Source organism: Stegodyphus dumicola, chromosome 4, assembly GCF_044657685.1.
Source record: "Stegodyphus dumicola isolate Sdum_Otavi_A_Nest chromosome 4, ASM4465768v1".
In the NCBI taxonomy this organism is placed as follows: domain Eukaryota; kingdom Metazoa; phylum Arthropoda; class Arachnida; order Araneae; family Eresidae; genus Stegodyphus; species Stegodyphus dumicola.
Genome location: NC_140771.1, coordinates 176,127,528 through 176,152,645, shown reverse-complemented (window position 1 = coordinate 176,152,645; position 25,118 = coordinate 176,127,528). Strand labels below are relative to the sequence as shown.

The window sequence follows — 25,118 nt, the reverse complement described above, 5'->3', positions numbered from 1 at the left end:
CCAAAGGCTGTAAGCACTTAAAATATTGCATAAATATTTTGTAGATCATTTAGCTTTTTCTGCGAATTCATTTTCATTCTTCCTATAATTTAATTTTAGATTTACCTTACGTGAACTTACATTATTTACTATTTTTTTTACATTCTAAAGCCTTTGAAATATTTAAGAATGTCAGAATTTATTATTTATCGTATTCTGTTTTATATATTCTGTTTCCGTATTAAGTACGACCTGACATTTACTAATTCTCTATATTAACACGACCTTTAATTCTTTGTAACATATACTTTAAAATACTATATTTGTAATCCGTTTTATGTTAACGAATCGTGCTTAGTTCACTGTATTCTGTAGGATGTTTCTAACTTAATAAACAAATATTGAATAGAGACTACCTGATGATGAACGGTATTCCTCTAATGTCTCTATTTATTCACTTACATAGATATAACTTCACTTAGATATGCTTTGCCCTTAAAGAGACATCCTATTTATTAGCTTTATTATTCACATTTACATTTTGTTTTGGACTTCTGCATTACGCTTACCATATCTTCAAGAGAATCTTTTTATGGTATCATAATGAGCATAGTACACCATCTGCTAACATTCTAAAAGTCGGGAGTTTGTCTTTTCATTATATTCGGAACAGGCATTGAACAAGTTTTGAACTTCTTTTTAAGGAATGGCAAAATTATTTTCTCAGATTTTTACTGTATTTTTCATTGCATTAACACTTTTATCAGTTAAACATTGAATTCTGGTAAGAAAACATGTTTTATCGTAGCCCTGAACCCATGCATGAGCTGTAATGTTAACAGAGAGATAAATAAGTGTTTATACCTACAAACGGCTAGAAATTCTTCTCCTTCTGTCATCTGATCGTCACTAAGAGCAGGTTCATGACTAAAATGCAGATGAGCATAGCACCTGTCAAAATTATTTTGCTGACACAAGGATTCAGATATTTTCTGATATCCTAAAACGAAAGAAATTTGAAGTTAGATGCATTCCTAAAATAGCATACCTTATCTGTTTACAAGGACACTCAATTTCCCATTGCCAGTTCAAACTATATTTAGCCTAAACTGTACTTATTGTGATGTAGTGTGTATTTAGTTTATATTATACTCTACTGAATCTGATTCTTGCTTAAATTATTTTTCTGAGAATCAGTTAGATAAGCTGTATTCAATATCTAACTGTTAAATTAACGTATAACTATACTTGATAAAGGCAAATATTCTCATATTTTTCATATTGTCACTAATCTGTTACTAGTATTCTCCTAAAAAACGTATTATATGAAATTTTTTGTAACTTAAATCAATTAAAATTGCTTGTATTATTCAGTAATACCGTATTTTCCCCCTAGCCTTTTAGTGCCAGGTTTTGAAAATTCTAAAAATAGTCACACAATTTCTCCCTTCCTCAACGCGTTTAGAGAACGAGCTCACCTAAATTTTAAAATGGATTCGTTCACGTAGTAACCGTTTGATTGTTACTAACAAACTCTTACTAACTTTTCGTCTTACTAACTCTCAGAAATTATCTTCGAACCTTTCCCTTCTAACTGTTGAACTTTATGCCAGCCAAATACAATAACCGACCAATCACATGGAAGCAAATACGAACTGACATCCAGTCTCCGATTTCGCTGAGTCGCCTGCACGCTCACCTTAGCTAATTATTTATGGATGATTTGAGGTATAAGGAGCCGGCATAGGGGCACTCTTAATTATACAGCTAGCCGGAAGTCCTCTCGTATGGATTAGTGGTAGGGGAGTGGAGTGGGAAACCCTCGGACCACACCCTGGTGTGCTGTCCTTCAAAATAGGCATGGAACGAGAATTTCAACCTCCTTGAGGCTCTGGCAACCGTTCTTCTGTGGAATACATAGAGACAACAACTACAAGATTATTTTATTAAGTGATAAAACTACTAGTATATAAATGCAAGATAACTTGGAAATTTTTTTACACATCGTATCTCTCTACATAGTATTTAAATTAAATAAAGAGTAGATAACATATAAATTCAATACAAACCTAGCTACTCGAAATGCTTCGGAGTTCAAGCAAAATGAAGCTTTAAAGAATTGAGACCTTATAAACAGATTCTGGTTTTTGTTTAAAAATGCATTAAGTGCTTGCTGAATACGGATTTGTGGATACGAGATCGCATGTACGACATATATTAATTGTATCGATTTAATTTTTCCAATGCTAGAATTTCATTTATATAAAGTTCAAAGCTCATTCATCAACACTGAATGCTTACTGGTGTAATACACTCTTTCGCAAAAAAATCGAAGCACCATGAAGGAAGTGATTGCATTTGATGAAATTGAATGTGTGTATAGCTCATACACAGATAATAAAATGATTAAAAAATTAAGGTCATAGTACCTGTTCACGGTTCACAATCACCCATTGAGTGTTCAAATTAGTAGTTGGTCGAACCACCCCTGGCGGCAATGCATGCTTGAATTCGTCGAGGCAAGGAGTGATAGGGTTCCTAATGTCATCCTGCGACACATTCTGCCAAGCATTCATCCGTTGTCGCTCCAGATCTGCGATATTTTGTGGTGCCCGAATCTGGAGGCCATGTCCCAGACATGCTCGATTGGTGAAAGGTCTGGTGACCTTGCTGGCCAAGGAAGAGTATCAACCGCACGGAGACAGTCCAGAGATATGCGATCGGTATGTGGCCTGGCATTATCTTGTTGGAAAATGGCCCCAGGATGACGTGCCCTGAAGGGTAATGCAACAGGCCGTAGGATGGTATCAACATATCGTTGAGCTGTAAAAGATGCACGGAGGATGACTAAAGATGACCTGCTGTCATAAGAAACAGAACACCATCACAGCAGGTGTTGTAGCTGTATACCTTTGTAAGGCTGATTGGGACCGCTGGCCTCGTTCTTTCCAGACATGAATACGGTGGTCATCTGCTTCAAGAGTGAGGCGGGATTCATTGCTGAACACTATACGATGCCAGTCTGATGGCAGCCATGATGATCGGCTGCGACACGACTCTCGTTTCCATCGATGTTGTGGGGTCAAAGGCAAACGTCTTAAAGGCCTCTGTAAGCGTAACCCCGCCTCAGACAAGCGCCGTGAGATGCTGGACGATACCACGGGAGGTATAGACGTGGCTATAGTGCGTTGAATAATCGACAATGATACCGTTGGGACTGTTCGGGCCTGGCGAATAATCATCCTATCTTGCCTTGAATTTGTGCTCCTTGGCCTTCTAGAGCTTTCAGCTCGTCCTGTTAATTTCCTTGTAGCAGCCGTTGCTGCCAACATCTTTGCACAGTAGTGTCTGTATGCATTAACCTTATAAGAAATAGACCAACCCAAATGGGTTTTCTCCCTCTTCTGACACTTTCCCTTTGACCACATCCGGAGGAGTAGGGACAACTTGTAGAAACTTAACAATGGTTGGCTACTACAGCGCATATAATTGTCAAGAAAAAGTTGGTTGTAGCGCCTCATTTTATAAATTAAAATTTTTAGATATTTTTATTTTTGAAACTGAGATTAATTTTTAAAAATTTATCATATTTATCAAGCATAATTGACGTTCCAAATAATTATAAAGCTGTTGCATGCTTTCAGGCCTGGATATTTTTTTAGTTTTTCCTAGACTGTAAGAAAATTTGTGACTACTTCTTTTAGAAAATAATATTTTAAATCTGAACTAATAGAAAATTTCAAACAAGCAATTCTCTTACAGTTTTATGCTTTTTATTGTTGTAAATAAGTAAAAAATACTAAAATACCTAAAAATGATTTTTTAAAAGATTTTGTTTAAAATTCTAAATTGTGCTGCTTTTTTTTTTTTTTTTAATTTTATTTTATGTGAATGTTATAGCATAACTTTTATAAAGAGGTTTTACTTCAATTATATTTCATAATATATCTTAGTAATAAACACTTTTAACACCTTAATAATTTTTATATATTTATTTTAATGTTAAAATTGTCTTTTTAACTGTAATAATTAATTGAACTAGTTTTTTAAAATTTATTTCAAGTTCTGCATAAGATTTTTTTTATTTACTGTGAATTTAATTTATTCTCTCAAAGGGGCAGTAGCATAGAAAGGCTATTAGTTTCGAAACGGCATTACGCACTGTCCGTTTCACTTTGCAAATAGTTGCCGCCAAATATTATCGCCCTGTATTATATTTAAAGAAAATAAATAATGAAGAATCTGCATGAATATATGTATGTTTCTCACAATGTGAATAAACGACCACATTTAGACCCATCAAATTTTGAATAACGTAATCCTCCACCCGAACATGGGCACCAAGACTGCCGAATTTCGAATTTGTTTTAATACATTACCTATTTTGTAAAACTTTAACAATTTTTATTAAAAAACTCAACGAGTTCAAAACGAGCAATGGCAACACTGTACAGAAAATAACATTATTATCTCCAGCTCGGAAATTCTAAAGGTATGTTGTTTTCTAAAATTTTGTGATATTACTGCTGAATTGAGTTTTATTTGAGTGAGGAGGTTTACGTGCGAAGAACATAATATTCAATAAATAAATGTAACACACAAAACGCTAAAAGAAGTCCCTTTGGGTGTAATATAAAATCTGAGTACTTCCAGATTCTATTTTCATTTTTTTTCCCTCTCTCTCTCTCTCTCTCTTTTTTTTTTTCCATTACACTCAGAAAAGTTTATGCTCTTAATTTTATGAATTATTAAAATAAATAATCATCTTGTAATTTTAAAAAGTAATGATCACATAACCAAATAAATGATCTTGTAATGTTTCAATAATTTTAAAAACCTCTTCCTCAAAATGCTCATAAAATTATAAAAATATATATCAGATCTTGTTTAATTTTCCCTTAATTGCTTTAAAGCATCAGGTACTATCAATCTTATTTAATTTTACTTTATTTGTATCCAAAAGTAAGATCATAAATTTTGAGTTTAGAATTTTTACCGTTTTACCAGAGTAAAGATGTTTATACAAGAATTACGTATGGAAAAAAATGAGCAAAATGTAGTAAAAAATGCTTTAAAAAGAGATAAATTAAATCTTTTTCGAAAAAACTGTGACTTTCATAATCTCATCACTTATACAACGTATCACATTTAATAATAAAAACAGTTATGCGATATAAACGCTATAGGTTTCAGTGTTTAAAGTAAACCAGATCGGCCCTACTTATGCTTTACTTTCACTACAGGCATCAACTTCTTAGTGTTTAAACCTGATCATTCTAACTTGCCATACGGCCATTCACGGTTGTAGAAAAATTTAGGGCGCTATCACGCCACTCACCCGAAGGCGAAAATAAGAGTCTGAGAGATCAGGCAATCAGAGCTTTAAGGTGGTCAGTCAAGGTCGCGTACACTATTGCAAAAATTTCAATTTTTAAGCCATGAAAATCATCTGAGTCCTCACTGAAGAACATAAAACTGCTTAGTGAGAGATTCGAGAGAATAATATCTAATTCTTCAGAATTCAGGGTATGAGTATCACGTGACCGGTACTAGCCAATACGGTTGGATCCACATTGGTAGGTGTGGTGAGTTCAATTAGTTACATTTTGTACAAATAACACTAAAAGTCTTTGCCTGTCCAGGCACTAAGTCCATATTCTTAGTAGTAAACACAAACACAAATTCACAAACACGAAATAAATCTTGGTTAAATACTTGGATAAATACTAGGACTAAATACTTGAATAAAATGAGATAAGTTGGTAAAACTATATACATATTTACAGCTACCACTTTACATTATCGTGAATTGACCTAGGTCGTTTCACGACGCTTTCCACAGTGGGATCATAGTTCGTAAGTTCTCTCAAAGTATTGACTGGCGAATTCTCCATTTTCTCAAAAAATTTGTGAGCATCCATTAGTATCTGCTCCGGTATTGGTTTAATTTTTAAATCTTCATAAATGATCGTATTTCTAACATACCAAGGCGCATTAACCATTGCTCTTAGTATTTTATTTTGCAGTAGGTTAATTTTCCTTCGTTCAGTCTTTAACGCCCGTGGTTCAGACCGGGGCTGCATAAAGCAACATTGGTCTAATAAGTGCTAAATATAGAGTACGTTTAATTTTTAAGGGTAAGTTTAGATTTCCGTCCTATGAGATTATAGAGGGACATGTAAGCTCTATTTGCTTTGTTAACTTGGTTAATTACATGGTCTTTAAAGCTAAGTCGTTCATAAAGAATCATTTCGAGATATTTAGCGGACGAAGAGACTGGGATGATATCATTTCCAATTTTTATGTCACTATTTGTTCTCTCATTTTTCCTGTAACGACGAAAGTGAACAATATTGCATTTTGAGGTATTAATTTTATTACAAAATTTCAACGTTCTACGGCTAATCGTTTTTGAGTTATTCGTGATACATTTGTACATACGTATTTACAGATGTCACAATAAAATCGATTTTACAATCTGTTTTGGAATAAAGAATCTTTTATTTCGTCCGACATACAGATAACATGTAAAAATAGTAGAATCAAAATTATTATTATTAAATTAATCAAATCAAATGAAAATTATTATTATTATTAAAGGTATTGCATTTTGAGGTTTTAATCCTTCCAGCGCTGAAAATAGGCGGCGACAAATTTCACGTAGAGTTGGAGGTTTTTTAGAGCTAACTGCGGGCTTCTTGATTGCGACAAAATCACTGTGGCCGTCTGCATATTTTAGTGTTTTGGACACCAATGGATTAGGTTTAAGTAATTTATAAAAATATTAAAAACCTTTGGTGCGATAACTGAGCCTTGAGGGACCCCACTTTGTATTACTTTCTTTTGTGACAGAGAATCTCCAACCCGAACTTGAAAAGTTCTTCTCTTCAGATAAGAAATTATGAGCTTAACAAAACTGATGGAGGAACATGATATTATTGATTTTATAATCCTAGCAGTCGTGCTAGACTCTGTCGAACGTTTTCTCCAGGTCTAGGAAACTCGCCGCAACTCCTGTCTTGTGAAAAAAAAACGCTGGAAATAAATTCTACTATATTAAGTACTTGGTGGGTCGTGCTGTGGTGCTTTCTGAAGCCGAACTGCCCCGGGTCGATCAGATCAAGGCGTTCTAGGAGACTTGAGATTCTGAAGTTAAGAGCTTTCTCGAATACTTTGCCAATCGCCGGTAAAACGCTGATGGGACGATAACTGGTAGCTTCCAATGGGTTTTCCCCCGGTTTTAAGATCGTAATAATTATAGAGTGTTTCCACTGAGAGGACGGCCCTACTCCTTCTTGAGGACATGCGGGTGGCGCACGCTCCGCCCACTGGGTTAGTCTATTTCTTATAAGGTCCATGTCTGTACGCTGCAGGTGACGGCCTGTTGCTCGGTATGACCACAATGCGGCCACGTTCAAAGTCGTTTAGTTGTCTGTAAGGTCTTCGATATCGTCGTCATGGCATCTTTAGTTGCTTCTTTACGGAATTACAATGGCAGCAACAAAAAGATAAATTTTCCGCTCTGTCATTGGTTTCCTACTTTGCGAATTATACACTAGAAATGCGTGCTATGATCGCAATTCCTGTTCATTTGCCTTGAAACTTTGATCATTTGCATGTTCGATCAAGATGCTTTTGCATACCAAATTTTGTCACGATCGCAAAAGTCCGTGTGCTTCGATTTTTTTGCAAAAGAGTGTATATATAGAGAGATATTTTGATTATTACGTCTTTGTACGAAATAAAAGAAGTATTCTAATGGTAAAAAAATTCGGGTTTCAGATTTCATTGGAAATATTCATTTTGACAGTTCTCGAATCCAATTTGATTCTACTATTTTTACATGTTATCTGTATGTCGGACGAAATAAAAGATTCTTTATTCCAAAACAGATTGTAAAATCGATTTTATTGTGACATCTGTAAATACGTATGTACAAATGTATCACGAATAACTCAAAAACGATTAGCCGTAGAAAGTTGAAATTTTGTATACAGAACTGTTGTAACATTGAGTTCTGCACTTCCCTTTCTAACTGCAATGGGAAGTAGCAAAAGTATACCTATATATCTCTCGCGCGGACAGCCGCCTAAAACAGTTATCATAAAAAAAAAAAAAAAAAAAAAAGTGTTAAAAAAATAAAACTAATTAAAAAAAACCGAAAGGTTTCATATTTTAAATTACGTCTAAAGGAGCGTAATATCTTGTTCTACGCACTCAAACCATAAAATTAAATTCAACAGCATTATCGCAAAGTAATTTTACAATGAGCATATCTTTAGAATTTCCGGTACAGAGTCTCACGCGCAGGTGATATTTTTTCCCCGTACAGTGTTGCCATTGATCGCTTTGAAATCGTTAAGTTTGTTAATCAAAAATTCGTTAAATGTAACAAAAAATGAGATCGATTATAAAACAAATACCAAATTCTAAATTACGGCGTTTCCGCATGCCCATATTGCATGGAAGATTACGTTATTCAAATTTTGATGGCTCTACGTACCGTTGTTTTATCACAACGCAGAAACATACATACATTCATGCAGATTCTTCATTATTAAATTTCTTTAAATATAATACAGGGCGATGATATTTGGCGGCAACAATCTAAAAAGTGAAACAACGCTTATCGTGAATGGACGCAAAATGCCAAAACGAAATGAATAGTCCCTCTGGCAAATTGTCCCTTTGGACTAATAATGGTTTTTATGACCTTAGTTGGTGTAATTTCATAAAACTACTGAATATTTCTAATTACACAACTCGTAATTTTAATGTTTATTCAAGTCAATTGCATAGAAAGTGGGAGAAAAATATTCTTAAAACTCTGTTTTTTGAAAATCTGTCTTAGTTTACTACTCAGTGACCTTCTAATGTAATATGGCAATGTATAGTGCATGTTATTTGAATTTGACGGGTATGAATGCAGCGTACACTTTTAGATTAAGAATGTGTATCAGGCAACTGTTAACATGTTAAATATACAATCTAATTTCTATTTTCCGGTAAATTATTTAATTTCTTTTCATTCCAATAATTACAAACTGAAACGTTTTCAAAAATTCCAAAAATAAATGCAATCATTGAAACGTAACTATAAACTTTAAAAAATGGTAAAAATGATTATACCAAATAATTGTGTACTGCATCCCTTATTCTTTTGATATAACGATCTATGGTGCATTCCCACTTTCGTTGCATAAGCTTTCATAATTTTAGCTGCAGGTCTGCCGCAAAGTTGCATTGTCGCCTTTTTTACGCATTTGGAAAACCACCTCATGGAACTGAAAGAGATTAAAAAAAAAATATTGTATTTTTTGTTAAAATTTAACAATACGTATATTTACAATCATTCGCTATTTTAGAGTTCTGCCAAACATAACATATAAAACATAGAAATAACTGGACAGAATCAAACATTTCTAAAGAATTCTTTAATGAATTTAGCAACTTTCTTATTTTCAGAAGCTGAATAAATGTAACAGCAAAGTTTGAGAGAAAATTTGGATACTATCTGTATAGACCACATGAGAAAGGTGTGTAGTTATTCTGAATAACTCAGCAAAATCAGGCATAGCTAACCACAACATTTTGACAAAGAGGCCACACTCCTTTCCTCATATAAAGCAACAAAGTACAAGGCATCTAAATCCCAAAATTCTCTAAGAAATAAGTTCCATCCTGAAATAAACAGCTGAGACAATCCTCATGTATTTTGAAAACAAAATCTGTTCTTGACACCAAAAAAGATTTCCTTGTAGAGCCTATTAAATCATTCACACTTTTTGTTGAAATTTATTTAAACTTATTTCCTCGCAAATTTTGAAATTAAGTATTCTGGTAAATTTTTGTCGTGCGGAATTCAAACGTCTTACAATTTTATTCTTTCATAACAAGGATGAAAATTTCCCAAATACAAGTATAGAAACTGGGAGACTGCATTGAAATTTAGATTTCGATATTTGTCGAAAATTAATTTTCTTTTAATTTTGTATATATATATAGTGTGTGTGTGTGTGTGTGTGTGTGTGTGTGTGTAATAATTTTAAAATGCGTAGGTGAAGATACTGGAACTATTTTAACAACTTAAACGATATTGCGTAGATGACTGTTAAGATTGTAGATGCTGGAAGGTCGGGCTGAGTGGAAAAGCATGATGACGCATTTATCACAATGAAGGATGAAGAATTACTTTCTTTAATTTTTTACGTATGTCAAATCTTTATTTATTACATATGTATAAGCTTTTTCAGACAATATATTTCTTAATTATATTTGAATACGATAAGGTCATCTTAAGCAAGTAAGCGGCAGTGTGGAAAAGTAGCGAATTGCCAGCACGAAAGAGTAAGCGAAAAAGGTGCAGAGCGACGCAGTACTTCAGAGGAAGAAGGGTGGGAGTCGGAAAAGTTTCAGTTCCAAGTTTTGGCTTACAATTAATTTGGTTGGACAAGAAGTATCTGTATTAAAACGTTACGTAACATAGAAAAATCTGGAATTTGGCAAAAAAGATGAATTTATTGGAGAGGTCACCAAATTTAGAATGTTAATTCCGAGGTTGGCAATAATTTTCCAAAGCACCTATCGTATTTTGTTATATCTTACATATGTACATATATATGTTTGTGAAGAAATAAATGAGCCTAAATAGATTGTAATATCAATGAACAATTTTAATGACAGAGATTAACTTAAACATAGTTGCATACAGCAGAGAAAAAGGGCGAAGATGTAAGAATGATATACATATACATACATACGTAATAAACAATTACGTCATCATCTCCGCGCGGATAAACACGAACTGCGCATGCGTCAGGAGAAGCTCTCTTAAGCTAAACGTCGTATTATAATTTATGATACAACAATCCCCCTTTCGACGTTTGGTGGCTGAAAAAAAATAAACATTAATCATTTACAGTTATTCCAATTAATTTACAGCACTTAGAATGTTTCGAAGCAGTCAATGTTTTTGTCAGTACATCAGCAGGCATTTTCTCTGTTGGCACATATTTAACGTCTATTTCATTTCTTTCATAAATTTCACGGATGAAATGATGTCTAATATCTATGTGTTTAGTGCGTGAGTGATAAACAGCATTTTTCATAAGCTTCTGTGCACCTTGATTATCACAATACATAATGGTTGTATAATCAGCAGTAAAATTTAATTCTTTAAGAAAACGACGTAAATAAACTGCTTCTTTGGCACTTTCTGAAAGACTGATGTACTCTGCTTCAGTACTTGATAATGCAACAGTTTGTTGCTTTCGTGATTCCCATGTTATCGGATTTCCAGCTAGCTTGAATAGGTAACCTGTATACGATTTTCTAGTATTAACATCAGACGCCCAGTCGGCATCGGTATATCCAATAAGTGCTTTTCCAGTCTTTCGAAATTTTAAACAATAATTTTTAGTTCCTTTTAAGTATCGAAGAACGCGCTTTGCAGCCAACCAGTGTAATTTTCCAGGATTGTTATAAAATTGGCTCAGGTGACTGACGGCATATGTAATATCCGGCCTAGTAAACACAGAAAGATACATAAGCGAACCAACTAGACGGCGATAAGGTGCATTGTTCATTTCTTCCTTTTCAGTTTCAGAAGGACACATTTCTTTACTTAATTTTACACTAGGATCTAAAGGAGTTGCTACTGGTTTTGCATCTTGCATATTAAACCTTCGTAGAATATTATCAACATATTTCTGCTGAGATAAACTAATAGAATTATTATTTACATCTTGATTAAATTCTATTCCAAGACAATAATGAAGTTTGCCTAAATCTTTAACATGAAATTCTTTAGAAAGATAACCTTTAAGTTCAGCATATAAATCACAGCTATTTGTTGCTATTATTAAGTCATCCACATATAAAATTAGAATTAACTCACCTTGAGATGTTTTCATCCTGTATACACACTTATCTGATTGTAATGGTTGTAATCCAAAGTTTTTGCGTTTTTTGTCTAATTTTTCATACCACTGTCGTCCACTTTGTTTCAAACCATAAAGAGACTTTTGCAAAGCATAAACATAATCAGGATTATTTTGGTCTTCAAAACCTTTAGATTGTTCCATGAAAATTTCTTCTTTTAAATCACCGTTAACATAAGGCATAACAAAATCTAATTGATATAACATAAGGTCTTTTTCAGCGCTGTATGCAATCACCGTTCTTATAGAACTTGCTCTGGCTACCGGAGCAAAGGTTTCATTAAAATCAATCCCAGGTTCCTGTGCAAATCCTCTAGCAACCAATCGAGCTTTCTTCTTTTGAACTGTTCCATCTGCATTTAATTTCGTTCTAAGAACCCAGCGACATCCTATTACCTTTTTGTTCTGTGGTCGCTTTACTAATTTCCATGCACGATTTTTAACAAGTGCTTCATACTCACTTTGCATAGCCTTATGCCATTCTTCAACATAACTTCCATTTAATGCTTCTTCTAATGTCGGATTTGTATCTTCTTCAGCAATTTGTGCTTCTTCCTTTTCTATGTTTATATTGTGGTACTCCTTTTTGGTCTTCCTGGCTTCCCAGTCTTGACTTTCTTTGGACGACCTGGCCCCCTTTTAATCTGCATTTCAGGTATTGCTTCGGAATCAGAATCTTCATTATCAGATGATTCAGCAGATGCTTCTGCTATATTTGAGGGGTCTTCTGTTATTTCATCAGCCGATATCTGCTTTACATTCAGAGATTCTTCCTTCATTTTATCAGGAATATTTTCGAGAAATAAAACTTCTAAATCTTTATCATAATTAGTACAGTTTTCAAATTCATCAATGAATCTAACATCTCGGATTATAACGATTTTTCTGAATTTTTATTCCACAGGCTGTATGCTTTCGATTCATTTGAGTATCCTACAAATATATGTTCTTCTGAACGAGGATCGAATTTCCCTTTAGACCTTTTATTAAGTACAAAACATTTCTGTCTGAATACTTTGAAGTGTGATACAGTTGGCTTGATGCCAAAAAATAACTCATAAGGTGTTTTGTTTACTCCCAGGCTTCGATTCGGGCAACGATTACGAATATAAACAGCACAGTTCAAGGCTTCAGCCCAAAAGGATTGGAGAAGATTACTTTGTAGTAACAAACATCTGGCCATTTCAGTTAAAGTGCGGTTCATGCGTTCAGCTCTCGAATTCTGTTGAGGAGTCATTGGTGCAGAGAATTCTCATTTAATCCCGCATTCTTGAATATATTTATTAAATTCTTCTCCGCGATATTCGAGACCGTTATCAGTCCGAAGGATTTTTATTTTCTTTCCTAGACGATTTTCGACCGCAGCTTTGTATTTAATGAATGCATTTTTCACTTCATCTTTAGTTTTAAGAAAACTGACTTCGACATAACGCGATTTGTCGTCTATGAAAGTAACAAAATAACGCGAACCAGCATGGGATGGGACTCTCATAGGTCCACACAAATCTAAGTGAATCAAGTTCAGTAATTCATCACTTTGAAATTTTGATTCTTTTTGAAAAGGTTGCACAGTTTGTTTACCTCGGATACAGACTTTGCAGCCTTTTAGAGATTCAGTGTTATTAAAATTTAAATTTCTAACCATGTTATCAGACTTAAGTCTTTTCAAATCAGACTCATTTAAATGACCTAATTTAAGATGCCACTTTACAAAATCACTTACCTGTGCTATTGAAGCTGTTTCAGCGCTTGGATGTATATAATAAAGATCACCATGACGAATAGCCTGCACTAGTATAGATCCATTTGGTTCTATTATTCTAGCATGTCGTTCTGTAAAAATCACTGGACGATTATTTGCAGTAGCTTTAGATGTTGACAGCAAATTACATTTTAATTCCGGAACACGTAACACATTTTTGAGCGTAAGTTTAATTGTCTTATTTCCGTGAGGTACTGTTATAAGGACCTTTCCAATTCCCGTAATTTTTGCTGTTTTGTCAACTGCTAACTTTATGGTTGAATTCGTTCGAGGGTGAAATTTTGAAAATAACCTTCTGTCATTGCACATGTGAGATGTACAGCCACTATCTAAGCACCATGAGAAGGTCTTCTGATAAGCATTGTTTACAGCTAAACTAATCTGCTCTTCATAATTAGAAGCCATCATAGAACCTTGATTTCCCTTATTTGATTGCGCATATTTTCTATCAGCTATTTTCTTTCTGCATTCAGATGCCTTGTGCCCAATTTTCGAGCAGTAATTACTCTTCAAGTTTCGAAAATTTCTTTTAGCTGGAGAATTTTTGTTTGAATTTACCTTCCATTTTTCATTTTTCTTCTGTTCTTGATTTCTTCTTTTATAATCAGCATAGTATGCATTCTGTGAATCTTGAGACGATTTCCCTTTTCTTGCTTCCCATTCTTCTAACATTTTGATTTTCAAAGATTAGGGACTAGGTAACTGATCTCTTGATTCGATGGCGCATCTAAAATTTTCAAAATTTTCTGGAATATTATAGAGCAGAAGAATCGATAATAAATAATCAGCTATGTCAATTTCCATTTGTTTAAGCTTATCAACTAGTTCGAAGAAATTATTCAAATGTTCAGACATCGTTTCGCTTTCCGCCATTTTTCTAAATAAAAGCTGTTTTAATAATGTAGCCTTCTTCGCAGGTCCTTTCAATTCATATACGGCTTTGAGTTTATTCCACACAGCATTTGATGTCACACAATGCTTTATATGACACAGTTCACTAGGATTAATAGCAAGAATTATATCTGCGCGAGCTTTTTGATCAGCTTGGAGCCATTTCTTTTCGTCCTCGGTTCCTTCAGCAGGTTTTAGCGCTTTACCGGTTACATAATCCCAATGGTCGTTTTTAATCAATACTGCTTCTATTTGTAATTTCCAACTGTCAAAATTATCTTTTCCGAGCTTTTCTATAGTAGTCAAATGCGACATAATGTAATACAGTCTCTCACAGCAAAAAAAAAAAAAAAAAAAAAAAATCTGAAATGTTTCAGATTTTAAATTACGTCCAAAGGGGCGATTTTAACATTTTGTGTGTTACCTTTCTTTATTAAATATCATGTTCTTCGCACTTAAACCATAAGATCTAGTGCAACAGCAATATCACAAAATAGTTTTAAAACGAGCATATCTTTAGAATTTCCGATACAGAGACTCACGCGCTGGAGATATAAATGTTTTTTTCTGCACAACGTTGCCATTGCTCGCTTTGAAATCCTTGAGTTTGTTAATCAAAAATTCGTCAAAGTTTTAAAAAATAGGAAATCGATCATAAAACAAATTCCAAATTTCAAATTTGGTCTTCCACATGCTCATATTCGTTGGAGGATTACGTTATTCAAAATTCGATGACTCTATGTACCGTTATTTTATAACAATGTGAGAAATATACATACATTTACGCAGATTTTCATTATTTAATTTCTTCAAATATAATGCAGGACTCTAACATTTTATGGCAACAGTTTGAAAAGTGAACCGACATTTATAGGAGTCCGACGCAAAATGCCAAAACGAAAGCAATAGTCCTTCGGGACTCAAGTCCCTTTGGACTAAAAAACCAAGATTGAGCGCTATAAAAATAGGCTTAACTGAACGCTGATCAGTTCTTACCGTTGATTAGACGTAACAGTTCTTGCACTGAATTAGGCTTAAGAGTTCAATGCTCAAAAACTTCAAATTGTTCATTTTAAAATAAGTATTTTGCTAATTAGGCACAGTTGAAACGTTCCTGGGCCCATAACCATTGAAGAAATAAATGAGCCTAAATAGATTGTAATATCAATGAACATTTTTAATAACAGAGATTAACTTAAACATAGTTGCATACAGCAGAGAAAAAGGGCGAAGATGTAAGAATGATATACATATACATACATAAGTAATAAACAGTTACGTCATCATCTCCGCGCGGATAAACACGAACTGCGCATGCGTCAGGAGAAGCTCTCTTAAGCTAAACGTCGTATTATAATTTATGATACAACAGTTTGGTATTCCAAATTTTCGTTAAAAAGAGAGGGGTACAACTAGGTGGTATAATGCTTGCACATATAAAATTACAACGTACGGCTAATAGCTTTTCAAGTATGCAAAATACATATATACACATCGCGAAACATTCCTTTTTGAATCCATTTTACAATCCTTTTGGCAAAAAAAGCCTTTTATTCCATCTGTACATATAGATTTCACTTAAAAAAATCGACCAGGTGGATATTTCCGTTGAAATAGGATACCCGGAATTTTTCGCGGCTGCAATGCTTCTTTTACTTCGTAAAAGGATGTTACAATGGAAATAAGAAAAATATGAGAGAAAATTAAGATGTTTTAGTGCCAGAGGTTACTAACGATTTCAGTTTAAATCGTTTAATAAAAACAAAATCTGAAATGTTTCAGATTTTAAATTACGTCCAAAGGGGCGTTTTTTAACATTTTGTGTGTTACCTTTCTTTATTAAATATCATGTTCCTCGCACTTAAACCATAAGATCCAGTGCAACAGCAATATCGCAAAATAGTTTTAAAACGAGCATATCTTTAGAATTTCCGATACAGAGACTCACGCGCTGGAGATAAAAATGTTTTTTCTGGACAACGTTGCCATTGCTCGCTTTGAAATCCTTGAGTTTGTTAATCAAAAATTCGTCAAAGTTTTAAAAAATAGGAAATCGATCATAAAACAAATTTCAAATTGGTATTCCACATGCTCATATTCGTTGGAGGATTACGTTATTCAAAATTCGATGACTCTATGTACCGTTGTTTTATCACAATACGAGAAATATACATACATTTATGCAGATTTTTCATTATTTAATTTCTTCAAATATAATGCAGTACTCTAACAGTTTGTGGCAACAGTTTGAAAAGTGAACCGACATTTATGAGTCCGACGCAAAATGCCAAAACGAAACTAATAGTCCTTCGGGATTCAAATCCCTTTGGACTAATAATTTATTGCCTTTAATCGTTGCGGTTACGGTCACTCAAATAATTTACGGTCTTGTTTTTTGTGCATATGCGAATATTTCAAGAATATGTAATCACTATTAAACCGCTTTCTAAATGCTTTCGGTAAAAGGAGATTTGAATGTAAGGTCAGGAGATCAACAATTAAGAATAGTTAATAATTTTACAGTTCTTTGCTTGGGGTATACATTTCATTTCGTTCATGAGAAATTTTAAAGCTCACCTGATTTAGCTAATATATAATTAATCGAGTTTACTAAGGATACTATAAATTTCCGTATTTGTTACACGAACACGCATCTGATATTTCTTAATTTTTTAATGAAATCGTAATGCCAACGGGAACTCCAAGCAAGGTGAGTTTCCGTTTCCTTTTTGTGCAATTGAATCCTTTAATTAGCTTTCTATGCTAAATATACGGATTAGAATGCAATTAATTCTCAGAAAATCGTTTCCTATTTTGGACTGATTTTCGAATTGCAATTCAGAACTTGCAGATAAAATTTACAGTATGAGTACCAAAGAGATAAATCATTTATTTATTTATTTATTTATGTCTTGAAAACATTAAAAAATTTAAAAGTTACTTGGGTAAATATAATTTTAGGGAAAAAAGTCTCAAAGTGTGAAAATATTTTTGAATTAAATTTAAATGTTTTCATTTATTCTTTGGTTAGAAAAGTGTCCGACCTATAAATGCTGCGAAATTATATTGTGCTCAATCGTCTGCACGATTAGGCAAAAATAACTTTCTGATACTTACTCAATTTAGGTAATGTTTAAAAAAATTACCGTTAAAGTACTTGAACTGTATAAGTAAAGCATTTCGTAACGAAGTGAAGTCATATATCCTTCTGTTTTATCATTGTAAAAATATTACTATGATTAGTTACTTTATTTCTCATACCATTAAGAAAATTAATTATTATTGTTGTTATATGTGACTGAATAAAATTAAGACTGACGATACGCTTTCTCAAACATTCTAATGTTTGAAATGTCTTGAATATTAATGTTGAGACTTCCTGTCCATTGCATTTAGCAATGACCGGCCTTCCATTAACATTGCAACTAAAATTTGCATCTTTGTTGATAACGCCGTAGTCATGACGATCTCCGTTGACACGCAAACCTCTACGAGGAAGCATCAGAACAGTACACAGCTTAGCTGAGTATTAATATAATGAGTGGAACAATCATTGAGACTGTAAGAAAACTGTCCAACTCACCTGATGGTAAGTTTAAATATGTGTTTACTCACTCTTGTCACTTATGACAACTATCAAAACCTTTTAAACTCTACTCCTTATGAAAGCGGGAAGAGCAGGTCGCATTTTAAAGAGCCCCATTTTAAGGCCTCCATTTTAAAGGGTCCCATTTTAAGGACATATAATTAACCCCTGGTTCCCATGCCAGCCTCAGCTCGATTCCCAGCACTAATGATAGGAAAAGGAGAATAGTCATCCAGTGTGCTGAGACTGTTCGGAGAGATATTAAACAGAAATCTGATTCGCAATAATTTCCATCGCCAGAACCTCTAAGTACAGATGTGAACAAACTCTATAGAGGAACTCAAGATTTATAACTAAAATAAATAGTCATTTTTAGCTTCACTCTGATTTCAAATGTGCGAATGGTCTTTAATATTATAAATACTGTAAAACGAAGTAGCACAAACGAAGAAGTGTATAAGAAAGGATTCACTTTAACTTTTTATAGCTCTTATAGATTCATTGTATTAATTTTTGAGGCTCTCTTTTCGCTGCAGTCACACTATTCCAGCTTCACTGACTACTCAGAGATAAGAATAGTAAGCGGTAATTTCAGAATTTACAGAGGAATAAGAAGGAATGTATCTGCGTTTCACATAAATTATCCGAATCGAGCTGATTTAAGCTGATTCAATGTGTTGAATTTTTTGCCAAGCAATGCTCTAACAAGAGCTGTTAATAAGTTTCTACAAAGTTACCGTAAATCTGTTAAATCTGTAATCCATAAGCTGTAATAAAACTCCATTTTGATTGTTCACTTAGGTTTACTACACTTAATCCAGTTATGAAGTGGTAAGTAACCATTGCGATTATATAACATTAAATAATAGATTATTAAGGTAGATTAATCAGCAAATAATGCAAGTCGGTAACTATAAGATATTTTATATGAGCAAAATTTACTTTTACTGACTGAGCTGATTTTTCAAGTTAGTAAAAGTACCATTAGGGTAAATTAATCAGCAAGTAATGTAAGAAGGAAACTATAAACAGAGATAAAAATCTGAAAGCTTTCAGATTTTAAATTACGTACAAATGGACGTTTTTTAGTATTTTGTCTGTTACCTTTATTTATTAAATATCACGTTCTTCGCACAGTCTCGCACGCTGGAGATAAAAATGTTTTTTTCTGTACAACATTGCTCGCTTTGAAATCCTTGAGTTTGTTAATCAAAAATTCGTAAAAGTGTTAAAAATATGAAATCTATAATAAAACAAATTTCAAATTTGGGCTTCCACATGCCCACATTCGCAGTAGGATTACGTCGTTCAAAATTCGATGGCTCTAAGTACCGTTGTTTTACCACAATGCGAGAAATAGACATGCATTTATGCAGATTTTTCATTATTTAATTTCTTCAAATATAATGCAGGATTCTAGCATTTGGTGGCAACAGATTGAAAAGTGAAACGGACATTTATAGTGAACCAACGCAAAATCGCAAAACTAAAACAATAATAATAACTAAAACAATAAAACAATAATAAATCGCAAACAAACTTTAAGAACAAAGCTTCTTTGGAATAATAAGAAGTTAAATAGGAGCAAAATTTACTTTTACTGTTTGGGCTTTATTTTTCAAGTTACTGGTTAACTTTTCAAATAAAATTCATTGGCGAGCAGAATATTCTTTCGTGAAAAACAGTGTCTCATTAAAAATGTATTTATCCGAAATTTCAAATAACTGAAAGACAATTTATGCCAAAAAATCATTTGCTTGTCAGAATTTATTTCATTAGGAACTATTACCACTGACAGTTTTATTCCACTACAAAAAGCAGTTTTCCTGCTATATCTATTAATATCAATCTACAATCACATTAATCATCATTTGCTCGCTTCTGAGCTTTTAATAGTTTAGTTTTAGAATTTTTACCAGTATCTTTCTTCCTTTTGCTCCTGTAAGTGCTGCATTCCCATAATCAGCTCCAAAGACGTTCTGTATTTGTCGTTGCACTCATTCAGTTGCTTCCGTACACGTTTGTAACAGCTTTTATGTTCCAGGTAACCTGTGTAAGGAAAATAATTCACAGTTTAATGTTTTAATTTCTCATATTTTGGGAAAACGCACGAAGCTGCTAACAGTAGTAAGTTTCTAATAATGGAAAATCTCTTAATACCTCTCCCTCAACCATTCTTCGATACTGTATACACATGCATTGAAGTTATAATACTATTAGATTTATGTTTTATCGTGAAAATGAAAATATTTATAAATTAACAAACTTTTCCTCAGCTTTAAGGCAAAGTCTTGAAATTGTATTAATTTATACAATCTTTATTATGCAGACATATGAAATACTGTTTACAAATTTCCATAAAAATATCAGAGTTTAGAATAATAATGAGAAATTAAATTGTAAAAAAAATTAAACCCAGATAAACATTTTTTGCATGTTAGTCTAAGGTACAAGAAATTTTATTAAGTAGTTATGAAGTTGTGAATCTCTCTTATAAATGCACGTTAGAAGTACAGTATGTTTTAATTTTGCAGAGAAATTTACATATGTATTTCTCTTCTTGTTCCAGAAAAATGCTTAGAGTTACAGAGCGTATGTACTACATATTATTTACATTCAACAAGAGGTTCATAAAATGGGTTCATCACCCCAAATCGTTGAATATGAAAATGGCCGTCAGTTGCAGCATTTGTGAGAATAGGACTTAGTAAGCTTTGTTTAAAAAGAGACGGTTGAAGAAAAACTGGTTTCATGACTATTGAACGAGCTAAACCCCCTTTCCATAAAAACTTACTATTAGTTAACCCCAACGGATAGTAGGTGGTAGTTGTAGTAGTAACGGAGGACGTGGGCACCATCCCTCCACCGTTATATCATGACCCTCTCTTTCCAAAATTAATTCTTTTTTGAATATATAAACGAATGCATTATAATACACAAGCCTAGCAAGTGATAGCACATTCTTCTTGATATAATTACGGTGACTGCTTACATCAGACTGCAAGTAATAGCTGTTACAAAAGGGAGTACATAATTTCCAAAAGAAGCAAATAATTCAGAAAGAGTACAGAAGCTGAATGAATGCCATAGTATATAATGGAGCTCATCAGATCTTTTATAGTAAAGAGGTGACTAACTGTAAAAGTTTACTACAGTTAGTGCAGACTAAGTAGTGCATTTTTTACTGGAGATTGTTTGAAACTTTAACAGTTAAAATCTTTCCTTTAAAGGACTTTGCCAAAGATCGAATGTACATGCAACCTTCAGAGAAGACCTTCATTGCGTAGAATGCTTAGAAAATATGTAGAAGGCTGAAACAAAATACCAAATTATGAAACCTAACATTTCATATATATCCGAGTATCCTGTGCAATGTTAGAGGCAAACTGGCCAAAGTACAAAACATTTCATTCAATGATACTTACTGTCATGTGATGAGGTAGACGAATTTTGCATTTATCTCAACAGGAAAATATCCAGTTCTGCAAAAGTATGAAGTGCATTTATGCAGAAAAAGCAATAAAATACAATTAAAGATATCAGTCTAATTTTTCTTGTAATAAGTAGATCCCTACTGATATTACAAGTAAGTATCGTATAGAATACGTGAATGTTTTGCACAATTCCTGCTTTCCATGCCTTGCCGGTAACATACATAGTGTTTTTCGTTTAATTTGCTACATCAGAGAGGATATCAAACAGCAAAATCTTATTTATTATACATATATAATATAAAGGGAAGAAGACGTTATTAAATTAAAAAATGGTTTGGGGTACACAGCGAGCAGAATTCATTGCACAGAGTTGCTGCCTGTGGCAGAAACAACGGTATAATCCTGTTGGGCATGGAGCCGAACTAAGCTCGGATGAAAGATACGGGTATTTTTTTTCCATGGGTTGTCAACTCTATGCCAGAGTTTTTCAGCTGTAGCGGCTAGCGAGTAGTGATGTGCAAGTTTCTCTGCAACCCATGGCTAAATGTTCTCCAGAGGTTCTGGAGAACGTGCTGGCCAAAATAGCAGTCGAACCTCTGTATCGAGGAAGATCAGAACAGCATGGGAAATATGCAGTTTTACATCATCTTGTTGAAAGGTGGCGTCACGCAGCCTCGAAGATAGGGCATAACTGCAGGCCTCAGCACATCAGAAATGTAACGGCCGCTATCCCCGTTTTGCCCCTCATGTGTCCAGTATTGGCGTTCGTTTCACCACTCTAGGCGCTCCTGTCCCTGCTGTAGCGTCAAAAAATGCCGCAACAACAGTCGCATGATCACAGTCAGTGATTCTGCAGACGTCGTCGCACTATCCGCGCGAATTCTTGTTTTGCGCGCGAACTTGGTTCTTGACTCAGGTTTGCATGACGAAGTTGTATGATCCCGCAAGGCAGAGAGAACATCATGTTTGCCTTCTTGGGCATAAGTGGTTCGGGACAGCAGAACCCTTTTGGACTCATCGCTTTCATATGCGCCTGATAATCATGTGACCACGACTAATAACACTCGGAACGATAAACCGCAGTCCTGATAGATCCCGAACCAGCCGCTGTCAAATTCCAACACGTGCTGGTAGAAGATTCTTCTTCTTACACAAAACATAACACGACCTTTTCACAAACAGACAATTTTCAAATGTGATTTCCGAATGAGAAATCCGCTGTTTAGTCTTCCCATATATACGCAATATATACAGCGTTGCTCTTACCTGCTTTGTGCGCTTGCGCTGGAATGTTTATCATTTACAAGCATATAGTATTTTTCATGTAAATTTGCATACTGCCTTCATTAAATTAAATGATAAGCTAATATACATTTATTATATACTAATATACATTTTGCATGCTGCCTTCATTAAATTAAATGATAAGCACTTTATATACCAGAAACAACCAATATTCAAGATATGCATTTCAAATTTTCTGGCACCATTACTGAGATTGCACCTTATAATAATCACCAAGATTGATAGTTGATTAATTTCTGATAGAAGGCCTTCAAAATAACTGCGACAATCCTATTAAACGTTCTCTGCATTGAAAATTTTAAAGAGTTACTCTGTATTTGCACTTTAATAAAAATCATGTATTTGTTATTATTAATGTTCTGCATTCAGATATGTACTTCCTTTTGAACTTTCCTCTAATAAAAAATCCTTTACACTTAAAACTAATTCTCATATTTAAAATATATGCGTTAGTTTGTACTTTTATTGAACAGTTATAGAGGCTTACTCACTCGTCCTTAAGGCGCAGCAAGGTCTTCTTCTGGAACGGAATCCGCAAAAATCTCGAAGCAAATACAAACTTCCCTTAAATACAGGACTCAGCCTGACGTCTTCCTTGTCATAAGACTTTTTGCACTTCTTAGGAGCAGATGCTACACATAAATATGCATCCTTTGCTGCGCTAAAAAATTAATAAACAGATCTATAAACATATTAAATTTAATAAAAGAAAGTTTTCTTTCCTAAATAAAAGAGAAAATGTTTATTCTGTTGTTATATTATACTAGTTGATAGCTGCCCGCTTTGCTGGCACACTATCTATTTGAATGTGAACCTAGACTTTATATGGACGAACTGTCTAATTTCGAATTGATAATTAATGTAATTTTTTTTTAATTTTAGAGTCGGGAAGTATAATGCCTGTCCATGAATCTGTCATATACAGGTTTCCACATCGCCCATGAGGTACTGTATATTGGGATGCGTCCCCATTATTTAACGTGGCGGGATCCCCAGTAGATCTACACCACTAAAAATTGCCAGCATAAAACTAAGGTTTATATATATTTAACTGTTGTTATAAGTTTCCTGAAAATAAATGCTATTATCTTTGTTATCACATTTTCTAAAATTATAATTATTTGTTCTTGATTTTTTATGTATGGTAATTTTTATAAACACCAACAACATTTTTACTTTTCATCACAATAATTTGTTTCTCTCAATAATATTTATTTTCATGAAACTTATGAGAACAGTTAAATATAAATGCTATTATTAATCTTATCATTTAAATGCTGTTTGTATTCATTGGATAGATGCAAGTTATTTACCAATTTAATAATTTTACAGGAAAATGCATTCATTGGCAACATTGTATTTCATATCTAATTTTGGCAACAATAAAAGAAAATCTTGATCTTGGATTTGAAAACCAAATGTATGAGAAACTTCTATTGTATAACAAAAATCTATTTTGGACAGGATTTACGTAAAACCCATTCTTAGTGTGCGTCTCTATCGTGAAATGAGTAACTATGCAAAATTTCAAGTCAATCGGGTGTATAGTTTCGGAGATCTCGTGATGAGTCAGTGGTATTTCGCTTATATATAGATTATAAGGGTCCGTGACACATAGCCGACAAGACACTTAACCAACACCAGTTAGCCGACAGGTAATTTAGCGACACGGACAGTTAGCCGGCAGGACATTTAGCCGGCACAGAGAGTTAGCCGTCAGTTTATTTAGATACGGGACATTTAACTGTCAAGACATTTAGTCAACAGGGCATTAAGCGGACAGTGGCGTTTAGCTGACATGTACTCAATAAGTATTTAAACTTGCTATCAATTACAAAATTTCTCGACTTCTCCATAAGTTCAATATTCAAGTCTTTTTCACCTATCAGTAAAGTTAATTTTCCGATTCTTAAAGATCCCATATATGCTTTAATATCTTATGTGATTTAGCATAGTTTCATATATATCATGCTGTTTGGTATATATTGGTCAAATTGAAAAAGCGTTGAAATTTCTAGTCAGGGAATATAAATTAATTTTCGAATGGAAAAAAAGAATTTTTTTTGCTAAATGCGACGGTCATTTAGTTACATTTGAATATGGGATCTGCAAAAATTGTCGCCTTAGGCAAATATGAGAGGTGACATGATCGATTCTGTGTGAGTTCCGAATAATTCTTTAGAGGAATGAACACAAAGTCACAGTTCATAATGAAATATACA

The 25,118-nt window shown here is 33.7% G+C and overlaps 1 protein-coding gene across 1 annotated transcript in view; it reads right to left on the bottom strand.

The window, feature by feature from the left end:
* The window catches only part of LOC118201663 (uncharacterized), a 48,984-nt gene that overhangs the window by 13,476 nt on the left and 10,390 nt on the right, over positions 1-25,118 (bottom strand). Inside the window, exons 3-6 of the mRNA XM_035373802.2 lie at positions 23,388-23,557; positions 20,074-20,206; positions 9,109-9,263; positions 844-979 (exon numbers count right to left, since the gene is read on the bottom strand). Of these exons, the coding sequence (XP_035229693.1) occupies positions 844-979; positions 9,109-9,263; positions 20,074-20,206; positions 23,388-23,557 (594 nt within the window). The remainder of the gene's footprint in view (positions 1-843; positions 980-9,108; positions 9,264-20,073; positions 20,207-23,387; positions 23,558-25,118) is intronic.